The following is a 20,070-nucleotide window of genomic DNA, read 5'->3' as shown; positions in this document are numbered from 1 at the left end:
AAAAAAAACAATAAAAGAAATGGAAAATTGCCCAATCTGTGGCAACAGAAAGAGTCCATATGCAAAAACTTGAGCCTGTAACTTTGCCAAACACTATTGTACAGCTAAAGGCCTGCGGATAATGCATTTAATACATATTAAAGTGCTATGCAGACAAGCCTCCAAAGGCTTTCCTCTTTTTACTATTTTGAATAAAATATAGTTTAAAGCCTTTTAACATATTGACTTATTTTACTTAAGATTTTAGGTCTATTGTTTCCTGCACTTTCAGAACAGGAATAGAGCTGAAATGAATATGGATGGCTTTATTTCAGAATAACCTCAATACTATGCCACACACAGAGTGAAAACATCTGTTTCTAAGAGATATAATGACAGATTTTGATGCTTCAGTGTGAGATGATAAACTGAATGAGGGATTAGAAAAGTCTGATGTGAGGTCTGGAGTTTTAGCAAAGAAAAAAGAAGAGAGATGGGGTGTGATAATTTAGTTTTTAGCTTTCTTTTGACAAAAATTAAAGAATAACTTTTTGATATGAAATAATCCAAACTGTTCAGTCAATTACGACATTATAAAAAATAATTTAAAATAATATATTGCCAAAGTTTTTAAGATAATATTCAGCATCATTTTTTGAATATTTTATAGATAACATAATAATAATTTGAATTAGAACTAAAAACTAGTTTGTTCTCTGATACAATTACTACTGTATATTACATAATAAGCTACAAGACTGGGAGAAACATCTAAAAATACCTTTATTAAAAATGCAATGTATATGTAAATAATATTTTGTATTGTTATGAAAAATTAGATGTCATAATCTTTTGAATTAAGGAAATTTCAAAGTCAAATAAAACAAGTATGTTCATTATTTTGTAAAGATGAAGAAGATATTGTGCTGATAAGTGAGAAGATACTAAAGAAATAGCTATTTATCAGTAAAAGTCACAGTTCAGATACAGACATTACATCTTCAGGAGGAAATACATATACAGAAAAGAAATTTGTGTATGAAATTTTCTACAAGTGTCAACAATATGCTCATAGTAACAGGGCCAAATTAAACCAAAGAAAAAGTTCTAAAAATTGTATTCTTTAATTAGGAAGAAAAAGTAAAGAATTATTAAGGACTATGTGGTATCAGTAAAGATAAAATAATCGGCATAGGGTAACTTTTTATTTTAAGTATATTTTTCTTGCAAAATATAATGATCAAAAGTTTTAAGAAAAGACTTATTGCATACATAAAGAAAGAAAATATGCTAAGTATTTTAAAAGTTAGGATAAAAAATGATAGACTGGAAAGGCACTCAGAAACTTGGTTACAAAGTTGATGTCTATTTTCAAATAGTTGATATTGATTTAATGCTATGAAAATTTAGAGAGAACTTGTAAAAAGTATGTGAAGGTGTTGAAAATGTTTGGAATGTTATTTAAGACATGAAATAGAAATTTAATAATAAGTTTCATGCCTTCTGAATAATATCTAGAGTCCAAATCAAGCTTAATACTGTTAATATGCAATGAGTAAATATTGCTATAATGTCACAGTTACATTCCTTCAAGTGTGGTCTGTCAAGAATAATAGATGGAAAGGTCATCTACACATGAAAATGGATAGTGAACAAAGAAAATGATGAAACAAAATGATAACTTTAGACAGAAGGATGTTTGTAAAATAGGCAAAACATAGACCAATGGAGACTTTTGAGAATCAAATGAGAGCAAAGCTCAAGTTAACCACATGGCATAATGCAGTATAAATAATAAAGATGAGAAAATAAAATGTGAGGATTCTGTTCAAAACCATGATGCATTTTAATTATGTGAAAATTAAACTCAGAAAGCACACAAGCATACATATAGGATGAAATAACCACGCCATTAAGTAAATATATGATAAAAACATTCACTTGTAGTGATGACCACATTAACAGTTATAACACACAGGATCATGTGCAAGCATACTTTGAGGGCTAATCCCTACCATCTAATCTTTCTCAAATTTTCTGTTCTCTTAGGCCACTGATCAAAATCTCAGTAATTGATACATTTAATAAAATAAACATATTTCATGGAAAATAAATTATTAAGATCCCCAAAATGCTTGAGAGCATGTCTGCAATAATATGTTCTTAGATGTTACTCTCTAAGAAATGCATGCAGTATCCAAGTAAACAGCTTCATTAGGTAGTCATGCCAAATGGAAGCCCTTAGTGTTATTTAGTTTTCTCATAACAGTACTAGAATTAAACTAAAATTTTAATAAAGGAAACTAGTAAAATAAATATAATAAATGGCATTCATAATTGTGGTGGTTTTATGCTCATGCATTAGTTAGATAATATTATTCTGAAGTAATCATGTATTAATATAGCACTTCAGTAAAGGCAATCATACAAATACATCTTTGAAAATGCATATAATACGACTGGATTACATTTGAAAAATTGTTTTTAAATATACGTCAATGTCTTGTTCCTTATTAAATTTAAATTTCATGTGAATATCTGAGTAAAAATCTTCCAAATACGTCTAACTTTCTGAACTGAAAGAAAGTATCTTAGAAACACCAGCAACATGAATAGTTTAATACATAATTTCTCTAAGGTTGTTGTCACTCAACCTCCTTGTCTTTATTCAATCTGGGAGCAAATGAGTACACTAATGACAGGAATCAGAATGAAGATAGGCAGATGACAGAAAAGACCTTTTAATTGTACTCTGTTTCTAGTTGCTCTCTGTTATCCATGAAGTTAGTCAGAAAGGAACCACTTTGTCAATTCACCTCAGGCATATATAAGGAAATCAGAAACATATTCCTTTGAGAATCTCAGTCAGTTCTGTTTCTGCCATCTTCAGTTTAGCACTTTGGTGAACATAAACTCTAACAAGCCAGGCCATTTGTGAAAAGCCTGAGGGCAGTTTAGACACAGACTTATCCAAGAGAAAAGGGAACTCAAAATGTCTATTTGAAAAATTCCGAGTTAATGATAACTAAGGAAGCAAAAGGAAAAAAAAAATCTAGCAATTTAAATCTAACAACTACTGAATGCTTATAAGAAGAAATGTTATAAATTACTTACTAAACAGGTTTTAAAATTTGTAGCTAAAAATATATGTTGCTACAACTATTTATTCAGTTAGAAGTGGTTGTGTTTTGAAATTCACATTGCTGTTCATTAGCTTTTAGCTGCTTGAATATCAACTATTTAAAGCGAATGAATTGTAAATTGTGATATTTGATTTTGTTATGCTATTTGAATGCCTCTAGATTATATATGAAGTATTATATTTAAGAATTGATAAAAAGTGTCTATCTCTAACTTTAACTTTTATCTGAAGTATGAAAACCATCCCATTTATTGAGGTCTCTCAAGCTATTTAAAATCTTATGAAAAAAATCATTGAGAAATTATTTTGTCCTTTCATGTTTTAGAACATAAAAGGCACTAATGCATTTGTGCAGGTACTATATTATTAGCTAAGATAAGTCCTTATTCTATTTTTAGCAAATGTTACATCTGAATTAAACTGAACATTAAACATATAGTATAGAATTCATTAAAAAAATCTAAACAGGTAAAGTTCAGAGGTTCAAGAAATTAATTAGTCTTTTATGGAAACATTCGCAATAAATTTAAAGTTAATGAATATTCTGACATTTAATATACTTAAGGTTTATAGCTTCTCAAATCTAACATCCAAAATACCCTTCAGAATGCACACATAAATTCAATGGACCTAAAACAAAGGACATCAGAGGGCATATTTCATTTCTATGGTGTATTGTGTATTATATCTAGATGTGTCCAATAGATTATTAAAACAGCTTTAACAATTTTTTGTCTTAATAAAGAACAGAACATTTGTAAAGGTTTTAAAATTATTTTTAAAATTTATTAAAACATTCTTATAAGAACTTGAAAATATATATCCTAACAAAATTTGAATCTCTCTCTCCATCCCTCCCTTTCTTTTTATCTCCATCTGGCTGTCTATTGGTCTGTTTTATTTTCTATGCCTCAAAATTCCAATTTTAAAATAAATGATCAATGTGTTACAAATTCACAAGCTTTTCAAAGCTCAGTCTTCTCTCCTTCGTGGCCAGTGATATTTTATTACTATATACTTGCTTTTGTGTTTTAAATAGACAATTCTGTTATTCTTTTTATGGGCTTTGGTCTTCTGAGAGGAGTAATTTTCAAAACTTCAATACTCCAAGGTCACAGTGATCTTCAAGATGGTTCATAAGGGCATTTAACAACTCGCAGGAAAGTATATTGATTTATAATACCGATTCTGCTATGTTACTTTTTCTTTCAAAGTTTAATGCTAATTCATTTTGACATTCTAGTAAAATTCCATTTTCTGGTAATTCTCACACTCGAAAAAACAAGCAGGGACATCAGATCCAGTAGATTACTTTTTAGCTGAGCCTAGATCTTCATCTGGCAAGCTGTTTTTTAAAAGTCAAATTTGGCCCTTCAAACTAGACTATAATATTACATTGTAAAGATTTTATACTTTTAAAATATAGTAGAAAATGTCATATGCTGGTACCTTGTATAGATAGGTGTTAATAGATTAATAAAGTATCATTTGTCAGCAGTTTAAGGTTAATATAATTTATTTTATCTCAAAACATGATAAGTACAGAAACCCAAGGTATAATGCTAAGAAATTTGTTATAGTACAGAAAAGTTCTTTTATATTAGTAGTCATACTATATAACCTGATAAGAAATTATATTTAACTCTGGAAAGTTAACTAATTTGAAGATTTAACTTTCAATCTATCTGTGAATGTAAAAATTTTACATTCAAAATGGTATTTTACAGATTAGTTTCTCAAAGAATAATATATGTTGGTTAACCATGAATATGTTAGTTTTAATTTTTTCTTTATGATGCTACAGTAGTGGTTTCTGTCTATAGTCACTAAGCTTTGTAATTCCTGCTAAAATTTGAATTGACATAAAAGTTACTCATTTTATTATTTACACTTATCACATAAAACCTATATTACCAAGAGTTTCACACACTAATACTGTCAACAGTGTTTGGTTTTGAACAGTGGGAAAAAAGTACTAGTGAAAAGTAAAATGATAGTTGGAAATTACATCTATAATTATGTAAGTAATACAAAGTATAGAGACTATTCAAGATGAATTTCTTTTAAGGCAGAACTATGACATATGTCATACTAAATACTTGAAGTTTTAACTCCACAGTGCAAAAGATGAGTCTTAGTAATATAAACTAAAAAGTAATAGTTCTTAAAACACTTATGAATTAAAAATCTTACCTTTCCTGCCTTTTTTCCATCAGATCGCCGCTGATTTGGATAAAATGGATGCAAGGGAAGCAAAACAAAACAAAAAAAAAAAAAAAAGAAAAAAATCAGCACCAATTTGATTACTGTATATAGATTTTAGTTTTTGCAAGAACATGTCAGCATTCCAAGCACAATAATAAACAATTTTGCTCTCATTCCTTGGGCATTGTTTGATTAAACAAATATAGCAGTAATGTCAATATCCTGCAATAACACGAACAGCCACATAAAACAATATGAATGGTTATAAAAACTCTGGTTAACCTAAATAAGCATTAATCACAAAATGTACTCTTTCCATTAATTATTCATTTTTGGTATCACATACATTTCAACAAATTTTGAATGACCATGTCTTTAGTTTGAAAATGAACAAATTTCTTATCTAAATGAGAATGAAATAGTATCATTGAAAATTCCTGAATGAAAACCAAATATGATATCATGACACTATTTCTAAATTTTAAGTCAATAACTTTGTTGTTTCTTAAAAATGTCATCTTAATTGCATTAAGTTCTTCTAACTGTTTAAAACTATCATAGTGAACTTATTGGGTTCAATTTATATAAGATTTTTCTCTGTAATATCCCTAATGAGGCATGTTAATTAATATTTTAAAGCTCTATCAATGTTGGGATATTCATATTTAAAGTTTTTTTCTGAATTTTGAAGGATAAATATTCTTTAAAAAACTGAACTGAATGTCTATATTCATAAGTTATTATAATCCCCAAAGTCCTCTTTGCTTGATTTTTGTCATGGTTCCCTTTCCATTGTACAGTAATTTAGAAGTTCCACAGAGAACCCTCTGGAAAGCAAACAGTGGAAGTTTGAATGGTAGTAGTATTTATTCTAAAATAAGGGTAAAGACAGAAAGCAACCCATTCCATATTATGACAAAGAAGAGTATTCATTTTTCATTCAATGCTCTATTACTACTCTCAGAGAATGAACTTTTAACAGTCAATATATGCATTATTTGGACATACAAAGTTGGAATTGAGGTGTGCACACAGAGATAGAATCCATTATTCAATTTCAGATATTTCCAGCTTATCCTGTTCATACTAGATACCTGAATTGATTAGAATCAACCATTAATCACTGTGTTCAAATGCACCTTCTCTGCAAAGGCATAAATTAAGGATGATATCTTAAAAAAAAAAACTGTTCTAGATAGTGCCATTTGGTTTTTACACCTTTTCCTAATCGGTATTTACTGACGTACTATTGCTCCTCATAATGAATAATACTGAATCAGTAACAGACAAAAAAGTTTTAACTCTCTATAAGAAATAAAACAAACAAAAATTCTTCCATTTTAGCCATATATAAACTACTGTATTAAAAATACTATTAATTATTCCATAGAATCATGCTAGATCCTTTATGCTTACTTCTCTTGAAATTACATTAAGTATAAAATAAAATTTAATTTTTAGGTAAACATGCTACTAATCACTGGACAGTCTACTAGATTGTGCTTTAGGGAACAAAGAAAAGACATGAAAGTATTCTTCTTATCTCTTTGTCAATTGTTATGTGTAATGAACTCATAAAAGTTTAATCACTTAAAAATTATTTAATAGATCATTTTGGATATGGTTTTAAAACATGCTTGTTTATCTAAATTATGCACTATAAATGATATTATTGTCTGTTTACTGGTACTTTTGATAGTAATTCAGAACCCCCACTGAAGAAGGAAAAATAAAAATTAAGGTAATTTATAAAGTGATTTACTGAAGAAGGAAAAATAAAAATTATGTTAATTTATAAAGTGATTTATTTATCCATGTCACTTAGATACAATATAAACTGTGGGTTCTATTCCATAAAAACAATTAAAGAACATATCAAAACATATTATAAGGATTCAAATAGCTAATTTATACCACATTGGTGACAGAAATATTTATTAAGTAATTCTAGGGATATGAGTAGCACAAGACTACAAATCCATCATTGATAAATCTAAAGCATAAAGAACTCGATTAGATCTAGCGTAAATAATAGATACAAATCTAGTCTTGAAAGAAAAACATAATTGTGTCTGTGCTTCTGTAAAAAATTATTATATTATATCATTATATATAATTATATTATATATAGTTATTATTTATAATATAATTATTAAATATTATAGGTCATATTATAATATAATTATATTTTTATTATATAATATTAATATTAAACAAACAAAATCATTCTAAAACTTTATACATTAAAAAATACATAGATGAAGAGGGTATGTAAAGTTAGACTGTATGTTTTCTGGCTCATTCTTTTATATGGTTTATTCATGAAATTTTATAGGTAATATGAATAAATTCTCCTCCCTATCAAGAGAATGGTTTTTTTACTTCATCAAAGTTTCTAGTTTAGAAGAGAAATTAAATATAATTTATGAAAATCTGTACATTTTATATCAACTCTATATTCTAGATAAAATATCTAATTTTCTAATTATTTCTCATTTAAAGAATGCAGTAATATTCAGTATAGAACTTTGTTTAGTTATCATTTTCAAATTCTGATGACTGAATAGAACAGATAATTGTAAAAGTTGTAACAATAAGTCCAACTTTTCACCTTAATATGTTTGAGTTAATGTTTATTTCCTTTCTAAAATTATTTCCTTTCTAAAATTCAAATTATCATTTTAAAAGTACTGAGACTCCCATCCAGTTTGTGGGGGAGCAGATAGGAATGGGGATAAGAATGGGGACAAGGCATGGGGATCAGGTATAGCTAAGCTGGGGAGAAAAGGACTAGAGCATGAAAAGAAATCAGCATGTTGGTTGGGAGCATCTCTAGGACATCCCCAAAACCTGTGATGGGGACAGACTCCAGGGGATCTATGAGGGTAACTTGCACTGCAACTCCCAGCAGTGGGGGATATTGGGCCTGAAGTGGCCACCTTCTATAGTCAGGACTCCCTGTGGGGAGATAAGGACACTTACCCATACACAAAATCTTGGAACCAAAATTTGTCCTGCCTACAAAAAGTGCAGGGGCAAAGATGGATCCGATATCATAGACTGGCCAACCAATGACTGGCTTAACCCATGAGCCATCCTATGGATAGGAACCAAACCCTGATATTATCAATACTGTTATACTTATAGACATGACTAACAAAACTGTCCTCTGAGAGACTATACCATGTAGCTAACCAAAATAGATTCAGAGACCCACAGCCAAATAAGACAGATTTAGTGATGTCTTATTGAAGGCTTAGGGGAAAGGAACATAGAGGGGATAGGGACTCCACAAGATCAGCAAAGTCAATTGACTTCAACTTGTAGGAACTCTTAGATATTGAAGCACCAACCAAAGGCATATATAAGCTGGACCTAGACCCCTGGTCCATACCCATATGTAGCAGATGTGTAGTTCTGTCTTCATATGGGTTACCCAACAACTGGAGTGGGGGCTCTGCCTGACTCTGTTGCCTGCCTGTGGATTCTATTCCCCATTTTGTCTGGACTTAATGGTAGTGTGCCCAGTCCTGTAGTGTACCAGGGTGGGTTGGTATCCAGGGATGACTCCCCCTTTTTAGAGGATAAGGGAAGTGAGGAAGGAGAAGGAGGAATCAAGGAGAGGCTGTGTGAGGATAGGACTTGGAGGGGAGGGGGTAGCAATTGGGATAAAAATTAAATATGTTATTGGAATAAAAATACATATGGCTACATATTGATATTTCTATTTTTATTCCTAATTTCTCAAAATTAAGATATGTGTAAATATAGTGAGCATTTTTGTTGCTGTAAAGAGAATGTGACATTTAAAACAAAAAGAATTGAGTCTCAATATTTGTTCTGCAAGTGGATGAATGATTGGATTCAAGCAAAACTTGAAAGTTACATATGTTCCTTTCACACTACATAAATCCAGGACATAAAACATATTTCCTTGTGTTAGTGATGATATCAAAGATTATATCCATTATAGAAGCAATGATATGGCAAATAACACTCTCACTATCAATCTCTTTCATTTATTATGCAATAGGCATTCCTAAAAAAAATCATCTCTCTTATATAGTAGTTTGTCATTCTGTTTGTGAACTTTCTGATAGGAATGGCCAGAGTCAGCTGGGTGCTAAAATTCCTATGCTAGACTGTAAGCTCTCTGACAGTACTATTTTCTCTTTTTTCTTTTCATTTTTTTCTTTTCTTTGCTTTGCTTTTCCTTTCTTTTCTTCTCTTCTCTTCTCTTCTCTTTTCTTCCTTTATTCATTCTAATGTTTAGAACACCACTCAGTGTATGCAAAAGTATCTGGCACAAGTGAGATTCATCAAGTAAATATGAATAGACTAAATATACTATCATTTAATTTGTTTAATCTTATCCAAAAGTGTCAATTATAGAATTTTGCTATCTAGACACATTATAACATTTACCATATATGCTCTGCCATGCATGTTTCATTCTGAAATTTTTTCTGACTTTTATCATTTGTAGCATGTTTTAATGATTTCCTATATAAGGATATCTTTAAGTATTTTGAACTATAGCATTTTGAACTAAATGGAGACATAAAGAGCATCAAAAAGTAAGCACTACATTTAAAAATTACATACATTATACCTAATAGTAAAATCTAATTTACTTTAATAAACAAACTTATCAGTAATTATATAAAGATTTCCTCATTTTTACTATATTTTTTCAATGGTGCTTTAAATATCTACTACTCAATCATTTATCTTTATATATTACAAAGTTTGATACATATTTATATAATCATTTGATTTGTGGTATCTTATGCTAATTCTTTAGCATAATGATTTAAATTTTCAGTTAAATTATAATTGTAATTTTAGTAAAGACATTTCCTTTTCATGTCTAATAATATTCTTTTATAAATGTTCATCAGGTTTTGTTACACATTTGTTCATTGATGCTGATTTAGTTTGTTTAAACATATGTTTGTTAGGAATAATCTAATTATAAACATAGAGAAATAAACTCCCTATGTGTATATAGGAGTGATCGTTTGGATATGAAATGTTCTTCATTGGCTCAGGTATTTGAATATTTGATTATCAGTTTATAAGCACTATTTCTGTTTCTCTTTTTGAAAGATGTGATCTTACAGTTGCCTGTTCTTGTTGTCTGTATGTTTATGTATCATTCTACCCCACCATGATTGACTCTTACATTTCTGGATTCACAAATCTAAATAAATTCTTTCTTCTCTGAGTTATGTTTAAGTAATGGTGCTTTATTACAGCAACAAAAATTTAATAAATACAGTATGGTTTTCAAATATACATATTTATAATTTGAATTACAAGTGCTAGTCATATAATAACACTGTTTAGGTGTTTAAGGAATTTCCTGATTGTTCCTCAGCAGCTGCACTAGTTTATGTTACTTTCAATAGTGTATGAAGCTTTCCTGTTCTTTACTATCCTATAATTTATTTTTAAATAATTTTCTTTAATATTATTTCTGATTAAATATTTAAATATCATGTACTAATATTGAAATTGGCTATAAGTTTATCTGTCTTGGATATATTTGGTGTTGGTAAAATATGATACTAAAATACTCATATTTTCACTAGTTTGAAATGTAACCTATTTTCCTATAGGAATTTTTGCATTTTTGAAATATTTAAATAATAAATTCACATTGAAGCAAATGGTATTTCTACAATGACTATCTTATTATTTTCTATTATGGGGTAGGAACTCTAAAAGCCATACAAGTTACTGAGAGATTATTGGCTATGACTAGCAATAGGAGAGGAAGAATTATTCTGTTTTATGAGCATTTGCATGCTACAGTGGATGCACATGAGAATCAGCACTAATTACACTTAGGAGGTTAACAAAAATAAGTAAGTAAATAATTAATTAAAGACCTAAACAAGATGAGGGGCATATTGTGAACTTATAGATTTGAAATTGGAGGAATATATGATAAATATGATCATGTTAATTGTGTATAAGATTTCCCATAAATGCAAAATATTAATTACTAAAATCTAACGTACTATATGTCACATTAAATCTGTTCCTGAGATGAAATTAGAAAGCATGGGAGATCATGTTAAGTAATGAAGCAGTTGCTTGAGAAGGAGGGCAGGTAAGAAATCTTGTTTGATTAAATCTGACTTGATTTTTCATGCATATTCTATATATAAATTGTAACAGTTTATAAAATACTAGAGTAAAATTAAATAAAGCATTGTAAATATAAGTCCAATCTGAAGAAGTTAAAAAAGAACAAAATATTTTAAATATGACCTATGAGTAAATTACTATAGAAGATAAAAAATTCTCAGCTTCTTACTGTGGGTGATTTACAATACAATTACAACTTAGTCATACATAATCCTTTTAGCTTATCCTTTAAAACTCTGGTCTTCCTTTCTCAAACTATGATAATAACAAAAGTAATGTGACAGAAACATCTGCTTTCTGAAAATAGTTCACATCAGATCAAATACTCTTTTCATTTTTAAGTGTTTGCATAAAGATTCTTCTGTTTGCTCCCAAGATATAGGCAATTGTCTCTGATATCCCTTTAAATTATACATCATCTTAACATGTTCTTGTGAAATGAAAAAATATCATTGAGAATGTTGTGTTGTATCTATTAAATTTTGTATAAGTTTTCAAAATGAACATAAAAGCAATAAAGCAATTACAAAAATGAGCAAAAGTATATGAATGATCTTTCTTATTTTTTAGAAAAGAATCATTGGTTGAAAATACAATTTGATTGGTTAGTTTGGGTGTGTTTCAGCTTCTATAATAGATGAAATTAACATAAAATACATCTATATCCAAAAATTTAATATATCAAGAATCAACTTTCAGGTATTTAGGCAGTTAAAAACACTACTGTTAGTCTAAAAGCTACCATAGGCCTCAAGTGCAGACTAAAAGCTACTACAATGGTATATAAACACCCATTAACATTCAGTATTGTGGTACTGATTTTAACTTAAGTTAATTCTTTCATAGAAATACATTATTTTCAGGGATATTACACACATTTCCTGAGTACTCTGTTGACTCTAATAGAATATATAAAAATGGATATATATATATATATATAATTTCAGGTCTGATAGAGATATAAATATAATAAACAATAAATAGATTATATGTGTTATTTAATATATTTATTATGATTTTTGAATATGCAAAAATATCTAATTTCTGGATTATTAATACTCATTTTCCTAACTAATAAATATCTATGATGGAGATGGAGAAAGAACCCAGAGATATGGAAAACTAACTTTATTTATACACATATAATTATGTTCTAAGAGGCTTACTGCCAAATAAACTCACACATTTTACTCTTTTCCCTGGATGCCTGGTTAAATTCAGCTCTTCTGGTCTAAGCTCCTCTCCAAGCTGTCTGATTCAATCTTGTTTCTCTCAGCTTCTTACTAAATTGTTCTGTTTGGCCTGAAACAAACCCTGGAAATTATATTCAGTTCAGACTCCTTATCATGCTCTGGTTCATTCTGTCTCCATCTGCAACCAGTTTCTGTAAAACTCTCCCAGTAGAACCATTCTCTCTCTCTCTCTCTCTCTCTCTCTCTCTCTCTCTCTCTCTCTCTCTCTCTCTCTCTCAAGTTACCTCTCTTTTTTGTCTGTACTCACAAGAGTTGGGCATATCCTATACTTACTCATTCTGTCAAATCTTTCTTTGATCCATCAGTTTGTCTGCCTCCCAATTAGACATCACTTTAAAATATGGGTGCTTCTTTCTACAAACTAAGTTTACTTCACGGTTTGGGTTTTAAGGTGCATAGTAAGAATGTGTCTATATTTAAACCCAAGGGATTAAAGTTTTGTACTAAGTATGCATCTGTATTCTAGCTGGATCACAACACAAAGACCTAGGACTTTTTATGCGATTCCTGCCCATAGCAGCCATATTGCTGAATTAAAATTCCTCTACAGAGATGTACTTGTGAACTGTAAGATTTGTAAAGATTTTGTTGTTAATCAAATGCCTTTATACTTTTCCTGGTGGAAATCTAAAATCTACAGTTGCATTAGCTATTAAAATGCTATGTGTATTAATATGTTACATTATATATCTCCTTATGAATCTTAGACTGATTACTATGTATTTAATATTCTGTTGAATATAAGGTATACATGCTACTGTACTTAACCACTGACATTTTTTTCAATTCACTTATTGCAATGTTCTACCCAGTGTCAAATGTATTATATGCAAGGAGATTATCATATTATAAAAACAAAAACAAAGGATCAACAATGTCTCTCACCTTCATGTACAAATTCTGCCAAGGCTAGTTAGTGATTTATTGGTTCATTTAGCAGGCTTGTTAGGAAGTGATTGCCTAAGAAACTACATTTTTCAAAAGGGAATAAGATCACAGCACATATAATAGTTGTGCCATTGAAACAATGTATCAGCTACTTTTTTACTAAGGGGCAAAATTAATATTTTCTCATACAATAATTTTATGCATATTTAGTTTCAGTTAGTGCAGACATGTAAAATGAACATTAATTATACGTAAAATTTTATATTTATCACATGTCAAATTATAGGTATCTATGATGCTGTCAGAATTTTATAAGAAACAAAGAACATCCTTCCTGAGTGATCTATGAAGTCTTAAATTATCAAAGGTTTGCATTAAAACTGCATGAGATAGGGTCTGAGATTTCTTTTAAAAGTTATTTAATTCCCCTAAAGGTACATCTACCTCAGGCATTCTCTCTGTATTTAGCACTGAAAGTATCTAAAATACTTTATGCTTGTAGGTTTTTTTTTTTACTGCTGTGTGCAGCTGTCTTAGAGATTTTCTTTTTCAAAAATTGACACTGTTGAAGTTACTATTTTCAGCTTGGAATGCAACCTAAAACAGAAAATGGTTCCATTTATATGAGTGGTTTATTTTCGGCAGTGTTCTATATTTAAGACAGTTTTGTTGTTTATTATTGGTTAAATAACATTAGTTATATTCAAAAAATTAGTAAATTGTAACTTAGAGATAGCTTAACTATGAAATTTTATCAAACAATGAACACTAATTGAGCATCTACTCTGTGGCAGCCATAGTAGATGAAATCTCAAACTCACAGAGGTCTGGTGGAGTGGGGGAAGGGAGGGTGCAGACATCCTCATGGAGACAGGGGAGGAGGGATGGGATGTGGAAGAGTCAGAGGGTAGACAAGGATGGGGATAAAATCTGGATTGCAAAAATAAAAGATAAAATTAAATTAAAAAAACCCATCAGTTTAACTATTAATTTTATCACTTTGTGACTGTTAAATTATACACTTTGTGATTTAGTCTTTTTATTTGTAAAATATGAGTAATACTAATTATGTGAAAAGGTGGCTGTGATCTGTAATTAATACATGGCTGTATAGTAAGAATTCAAAATTGATAGCTACCATTATTATTATCTTATTGGCAGTGAGATAGTGTGTGAAACTATCTAAAATAAGTAAACTTTGGGTGTTTTAATAATAATGGATACCATAGCCTAGAGTTTCTGAGGATTTTAGCAAGGATTAAAAGACAAATGGCCTTGCTAGAGGAGGTGTGTCATTAGGGTTTGGTTTTGAGCTTTCAAAAACCCATACCTGGCCCAGTCTCACTTTCTTTCTGCCTGAAATTATTTATTTAATTATGAAATGATAATTCCATGAAGACTGTGATTAAAAAAAAATTGACACTTGTATGTGACAATTGTATGTGACAGTTGTTCCCAAATATAAATGATGGCAATAGAGGTTATTCATATTATTCATTCTTTTGCTGAAATCAAACAATATGATATTCTGTATATTCTATGATTGAACCAATAAAATACATATTGTGTTGTGTACTTATATACATGTATGTGTGTTTATGTAACAAAACAATGAAGTTAGTTTTGTAAGTACCTTGTGTTAAAATTTCATTAAGATCACACAGTTATACCTGATTAATGCCATGCTTTGTTTTCTTCATATTTCTTTTATATAAAAAAATAAGAACCTTTTACTTGACCACCCTACTTATAGCAGCCCTAAAGTTGAATCTCTGACTGTTTTTATCATGTTTCCCTTGTACTTTAACTAGTCAAAATTCTATTTCTCTGCTTTGGACTACTAGTTGTAACAGTTTTGTTATCTTTATTGCCCTGACAACTTAAAGACATGCAGCCTAGAAATATACCCTGAGGGCCACCAGAAATAATGGAAACAGACAACCTTGGGAGGTAGGAGGTTCGTGGTACCCTCCAGAATGTACCAGAGACCTGGGAGGTGAGAAAATTTCAGGACTCAAGGGGAGGGACCCTAGATGAAATGTCCAACTGTGCTGAGCGGTAACTTGTAGAGCCTACCCCCAGCAGAAAGACAGAGCATTAAGTGAGGGAAGGGGTTGCTATCCACAGGCAAAACTCTGACCCATAATTGTTCCCATCTGAAGGAACTGAAGAGATGGAATGGAGAAGAGTCTGAGGAAAAGAAAGTCCAGCAACAGGCCCCAAAGCATGATCCAGCTCAAGGGGAGGCCCCAATGCCTGACAATATTACTGAGGCTATGGAATGCACACAAAAAGGAGCATATCATGAGTGCCCTATGAAAGAACCAACAAGCAGCTGAAAGAGTCAGATGCAGATATTTGCACCCAACCAATGGACAGAAGCTGCTGACCCCTGTGGTTAAATTAAGGAAAATCTGGAAGAAGCTGAGGAGGAGGGTGACCCTATAGAAGGACCAGCAGTCTCAACTAACCTGGATCTCTGAGATCTCTCAGACACTGAGCCACCAACCAGGCAGCATACAGCAGATGTTATGAGGCCCCAGACACATATACAGAAGAGAACTGCCAGGACTGGGTTCAGTCAGAGAAGATGCACCTAACACTCAAGAGACTGGAGGTCCCAAGAAGTTTAGAGGTCTGGTGTGGTGAGGACATCCTTATGGAGACAGGGGGCAGGAAGCAGATATGGGATGTGGAACCATCAGAGGGTGGACCTGGAGGGGAATAAAATCTGGAGTGTAAAAAACAAGAAAAGAAAAAATCATAAAAAGTAAATTAAGAAAAAAAAGAAATATTTCATTTTTCTTTGAATGTCAAGTTGCTAAATCCAAGCAAGTATTCTATGGAAGTTTGAAATCATTGTGATTTTGTACAGTCATAAACCTTGAGTTACTTCTACTTGATAGAATAGCTTAATATATATCACAATGTAAATGAATTATACTGTATTAAGTATGCAATAAAGTTATAACTGAAATATGATGTCTCCTGTATCAAAAACTCTAGAGTTGTTTTTATTAGTTAAAATTTAAACACACTTGAGAGTCAAGAGGACAGGTTAATTATAATCTGCCTCTTCAGATTTAATATGTAAAGTTCCACATTTATTCTCAATAATTGTATATATGAAGAAAATATTTTTGTGATCTAAAATACACCCTTAAGCACCCATATGTTACTTTTATTTCCAATTATTTCACTTAATACTTAACAGCAAAAACATATTGTAAATTAATTATATATTAAGTAAATTTGTAAAATGTTAGAAAATGATTCATTTAAACTCTAACTTATATTTTAATTTTATTGTTAAGCAGAGAATTTAACTCTGATCTACAATAAAAAAGCATACAGAGAAATATACAGTATGACATAAATTTCTTGCAATTTAAGATATATTGCACTTTAAATGTTATACACAGCATTGTGCCAGCTTTGTAGTATTGTCAAGCAAAGAACTGTGTGTAGCTATTCAATATGACAACAGAGCATCAGTAAAATAATATTTGAATTCATGTGGTATTATCATTACTGTAATGTTGTTACATGATCAGTATAAATCATCAGTCTGCCATAAGAGTTACTGCTTAATGAACCTGAATTAAGTGGGCTTCTGGGAAGCATTATATTAAGTTAATAGTTATGGAAGCCACGGAATCAATTGTTAAGTACAATACAGTCATCGGCTGTGATGGAGTCAAATTTTTATAGTAAACTATATTTATATTTAGGGTTTAAAATGAATAGTTTTCTCTTAGTTGTAAGTGTGAAATAAAATATATTCATACTTAGATTCATTTTCTATATCTTGGGAGAAAAAGTTTTGAGGGGAATACCACAAGTCAAGTTCTTCAAACAAAATGTAACACTTTGGTAGGTAGATATTGTGCAGAAGTATTTAAAATTTTCTAGAAGATATTCAAATTTTCTGAAAATACAAGAAGTAATTTCAAAATATCATGTATGAATAAAACATTTGAGATATTTTGAAAAGTTTGTGAAAATATTTAATCAACAAAGTTGCAGAGTGCACCATCTAGTGGCCTGAAGATGACAATCTAGTTCAGACTCAAACTACAAGGGTTATTTTATTAATGATTTTAAGTCTTTGTTTTTATAGTATAATTATATATTATTTAGTTATTGTTTATTTATTTGCCTATTTATTTGACCTCTGCGTGTGTCTGTGTATTTGTGTGCAGAAATATATATGTGCCAAAACACAAGAGACATAGTATCACCCCACAATAATTTCATACTTTCTGTTTCTTTGTTACTACTCACTAATTTATTCTTTTATTTGAAAGAAAAATAAACAGTGAGCATACAGTCAATGTATATTAAATACATTTCCAGAATTTTGGCACATTATAAAAATGATTAAGTTTAAGTTATACAACTATAAATGTAATAATACATAGATGTATTATACATTTAATAATACATGTAATAACTATAAATGTAATATCTATATGAATACATATATATATGTATATATATGTATTCATATTTCTACAACTTTGGTTCTTGTATCAGGAGAAAATTTCCAAATTTCACCTACCTACATATTTCTTATTAACACTTTCAATTTTTCAACTAGTTTACTTTAATTAAATTAGTAAATACTGGCAAATTACTTATTTTCAATTTTGTCTTTTGGTACGCTAATATAAGTATACATTGGAAAAATTTCTTCTTCCTCAAGATAGAGTTTTAAAAAGAATTTTGAGCTCATATTCTCTTTCTAGTCTGGATTATATCTGTAATATATAGAGAAATTCTATACTTAAGTCTGAAACATCTTCTGGAGATGTCCCAATGCTGCTCTTTGCTTTTCATAGTTGCAGGTGTAAATAAAGGATAGCAATTGTTATTCTTCTAATTCTTTCTTCCTGCTCCAAAAAATATATACTCTAGGGTGGCAGTATGAAAGTGAGGAGGACTCAATAGAGATAATAATAATGCTCCAAAGTGGGGAAAGAACCTGAAGAGACCACCTCCAGTAGATAGACAGGGTACCCAGTAGAGAAATGAGGTCACCAAGCCACCTTCAAATTGACCCTGCTTTGTTCATGACAAAAAGAAATTGAGGAACAAATATGGAGCAGAGACTGAAGGAAAGGCCATCCAGTGTCCAGCCCAACTTAATATCCATACTGTGGGCAGGCACCAAGCCCATGTTGTGCTTGCAGATAGGAGCCTAGCTAGCATGGCCGTGGCTGTCTTCTGAGAATCTCTACTAGTAGCTGACAGAGACAAATATGTAGGTACTTACAACCAACCATTGGACTGAGGTCAGGGACCCCAATTAACCCCAGGATTGAAGGAGCTGAAGGGGATGGAAGCTCCATTGGAAGGAGAATAGTATCAACTAACCTGGACCTCTTGGAGCTACCAGAGACTAACCTATCAACCAAAGAGCATACATAGGATATTCCATGGCCCCTGGCTTATATATAGCAGAGGACATATATCTGGCCTCAGTGTAAAAAGATGCACTAAATCCTGTGGAGACTTGATGCCATAAGGAGGGGGAGGTGGGGAGTGGTAAAGTGGGGGCATGTGGGTGAAGGGGATGTGTCAGGCCGTACTCTCTCAGAGGCAAAGAGGAGGGGGTAGAGTGAAGAACTATGGGCATATCTAGGAAGTGAGGTAACATTAAAAAGATAAAAAGATTGAAAAATAAAAAGATTAGAAGGCCCAGAAACAGTGATTAACATTCTACCTGGGCTTTTTTCACTTGCATATTATCCTGTGGTATGTGAGTAATGGAGAATCTAATTGAGGACTTTCTGTAGCATATGAATTTTTTGATTATTTATCAACTATAGAAGAACATTTATCTGCAACCATGGTAAATTTATAGCAACCTTTTCTTTTCACCACTAAGAACTAACAAAGAAATTTCTAGGATACTAGTCCCATTGACAATTTGTTAACATCAATATACAAAACACGGGGATTTTTATAAGGAGAAAAACACTAGCATTTCAGCAGTACAGATACATGTATATTTATATTAATAAAGAAAAATTTTAAGAGAAAATTGAAATATATAACAAACTTAAGATATAAGTGATAATTATTTGTTTATAGGAGATAGGTCCAAAGTATCTAAAGGTCATGCTTTTGCTTTATCTCTAATGTAAATTACATTAAAAAACAGCTCATATTTCTGGTACATTTATATTATCATAAAGCAAGTCATAAAGCAAAATTAGATATTATTTCTAAATATGTCAGAATATGTATTTCAAAATATCACAAGGATTTTGCATCATAATAGTTATGGTCTTTCATTGATTTTAATTTCTCAGTGTAATTAACAGTATATTTCTTCCAAACAATAAAGAGACATTTCTGGGTTCCTAGACTTGAGAATGACTTTAACTTTGTTTTATAAGGCATTATAGATTATACCTTAGCAAGCATTTATGAACTTACAAG

General features: G+C 30.6%; 1 protein-coding gene across 3 annotated transcripts in view; it reads right to left on the bottom strand.

Moving 5' to 3' along the window:
* The window catches only part of Pcdh11x (protocadherin 11 X-linked), a 497,227-nt gene that overhangs the window by 219,080 nt on the left and 258,077 nt on the right, over positions 1-20,070 (bottom strand). For all 3 annotated transcript variants that reach the window (XM_034485675.2, XM_076919132.1, XM_076919133.1), the window contains one exon: positions 5,315-5,344. In XM_034485675.2, coding sequence (XP_034341566.1) covers positions 5,315-5,344 — 30 coding nt within the window. The remainder of the gene's footprint in view (positions 1-5,314; positions 5,345-20,070) is intronic.

The sequence above is a fragment of the Arvicanthis niloticus genome, chromosome X (assembly GCF_011762505.2).
Source record: "Arvicanthis niloticus isolate mArvNil1 chromosome X, mArvNil1.pat.X, whole genome shotgun sequence".
NCBI lineage: Eukaryota > Metazoa > Chordata > Mammalia > Rodentia > Muridae > Arvicanthis > Arvicanthis niloticus.
This window is presented reverse-complemented; position numbering and strand designations above follow the sequence as displayed.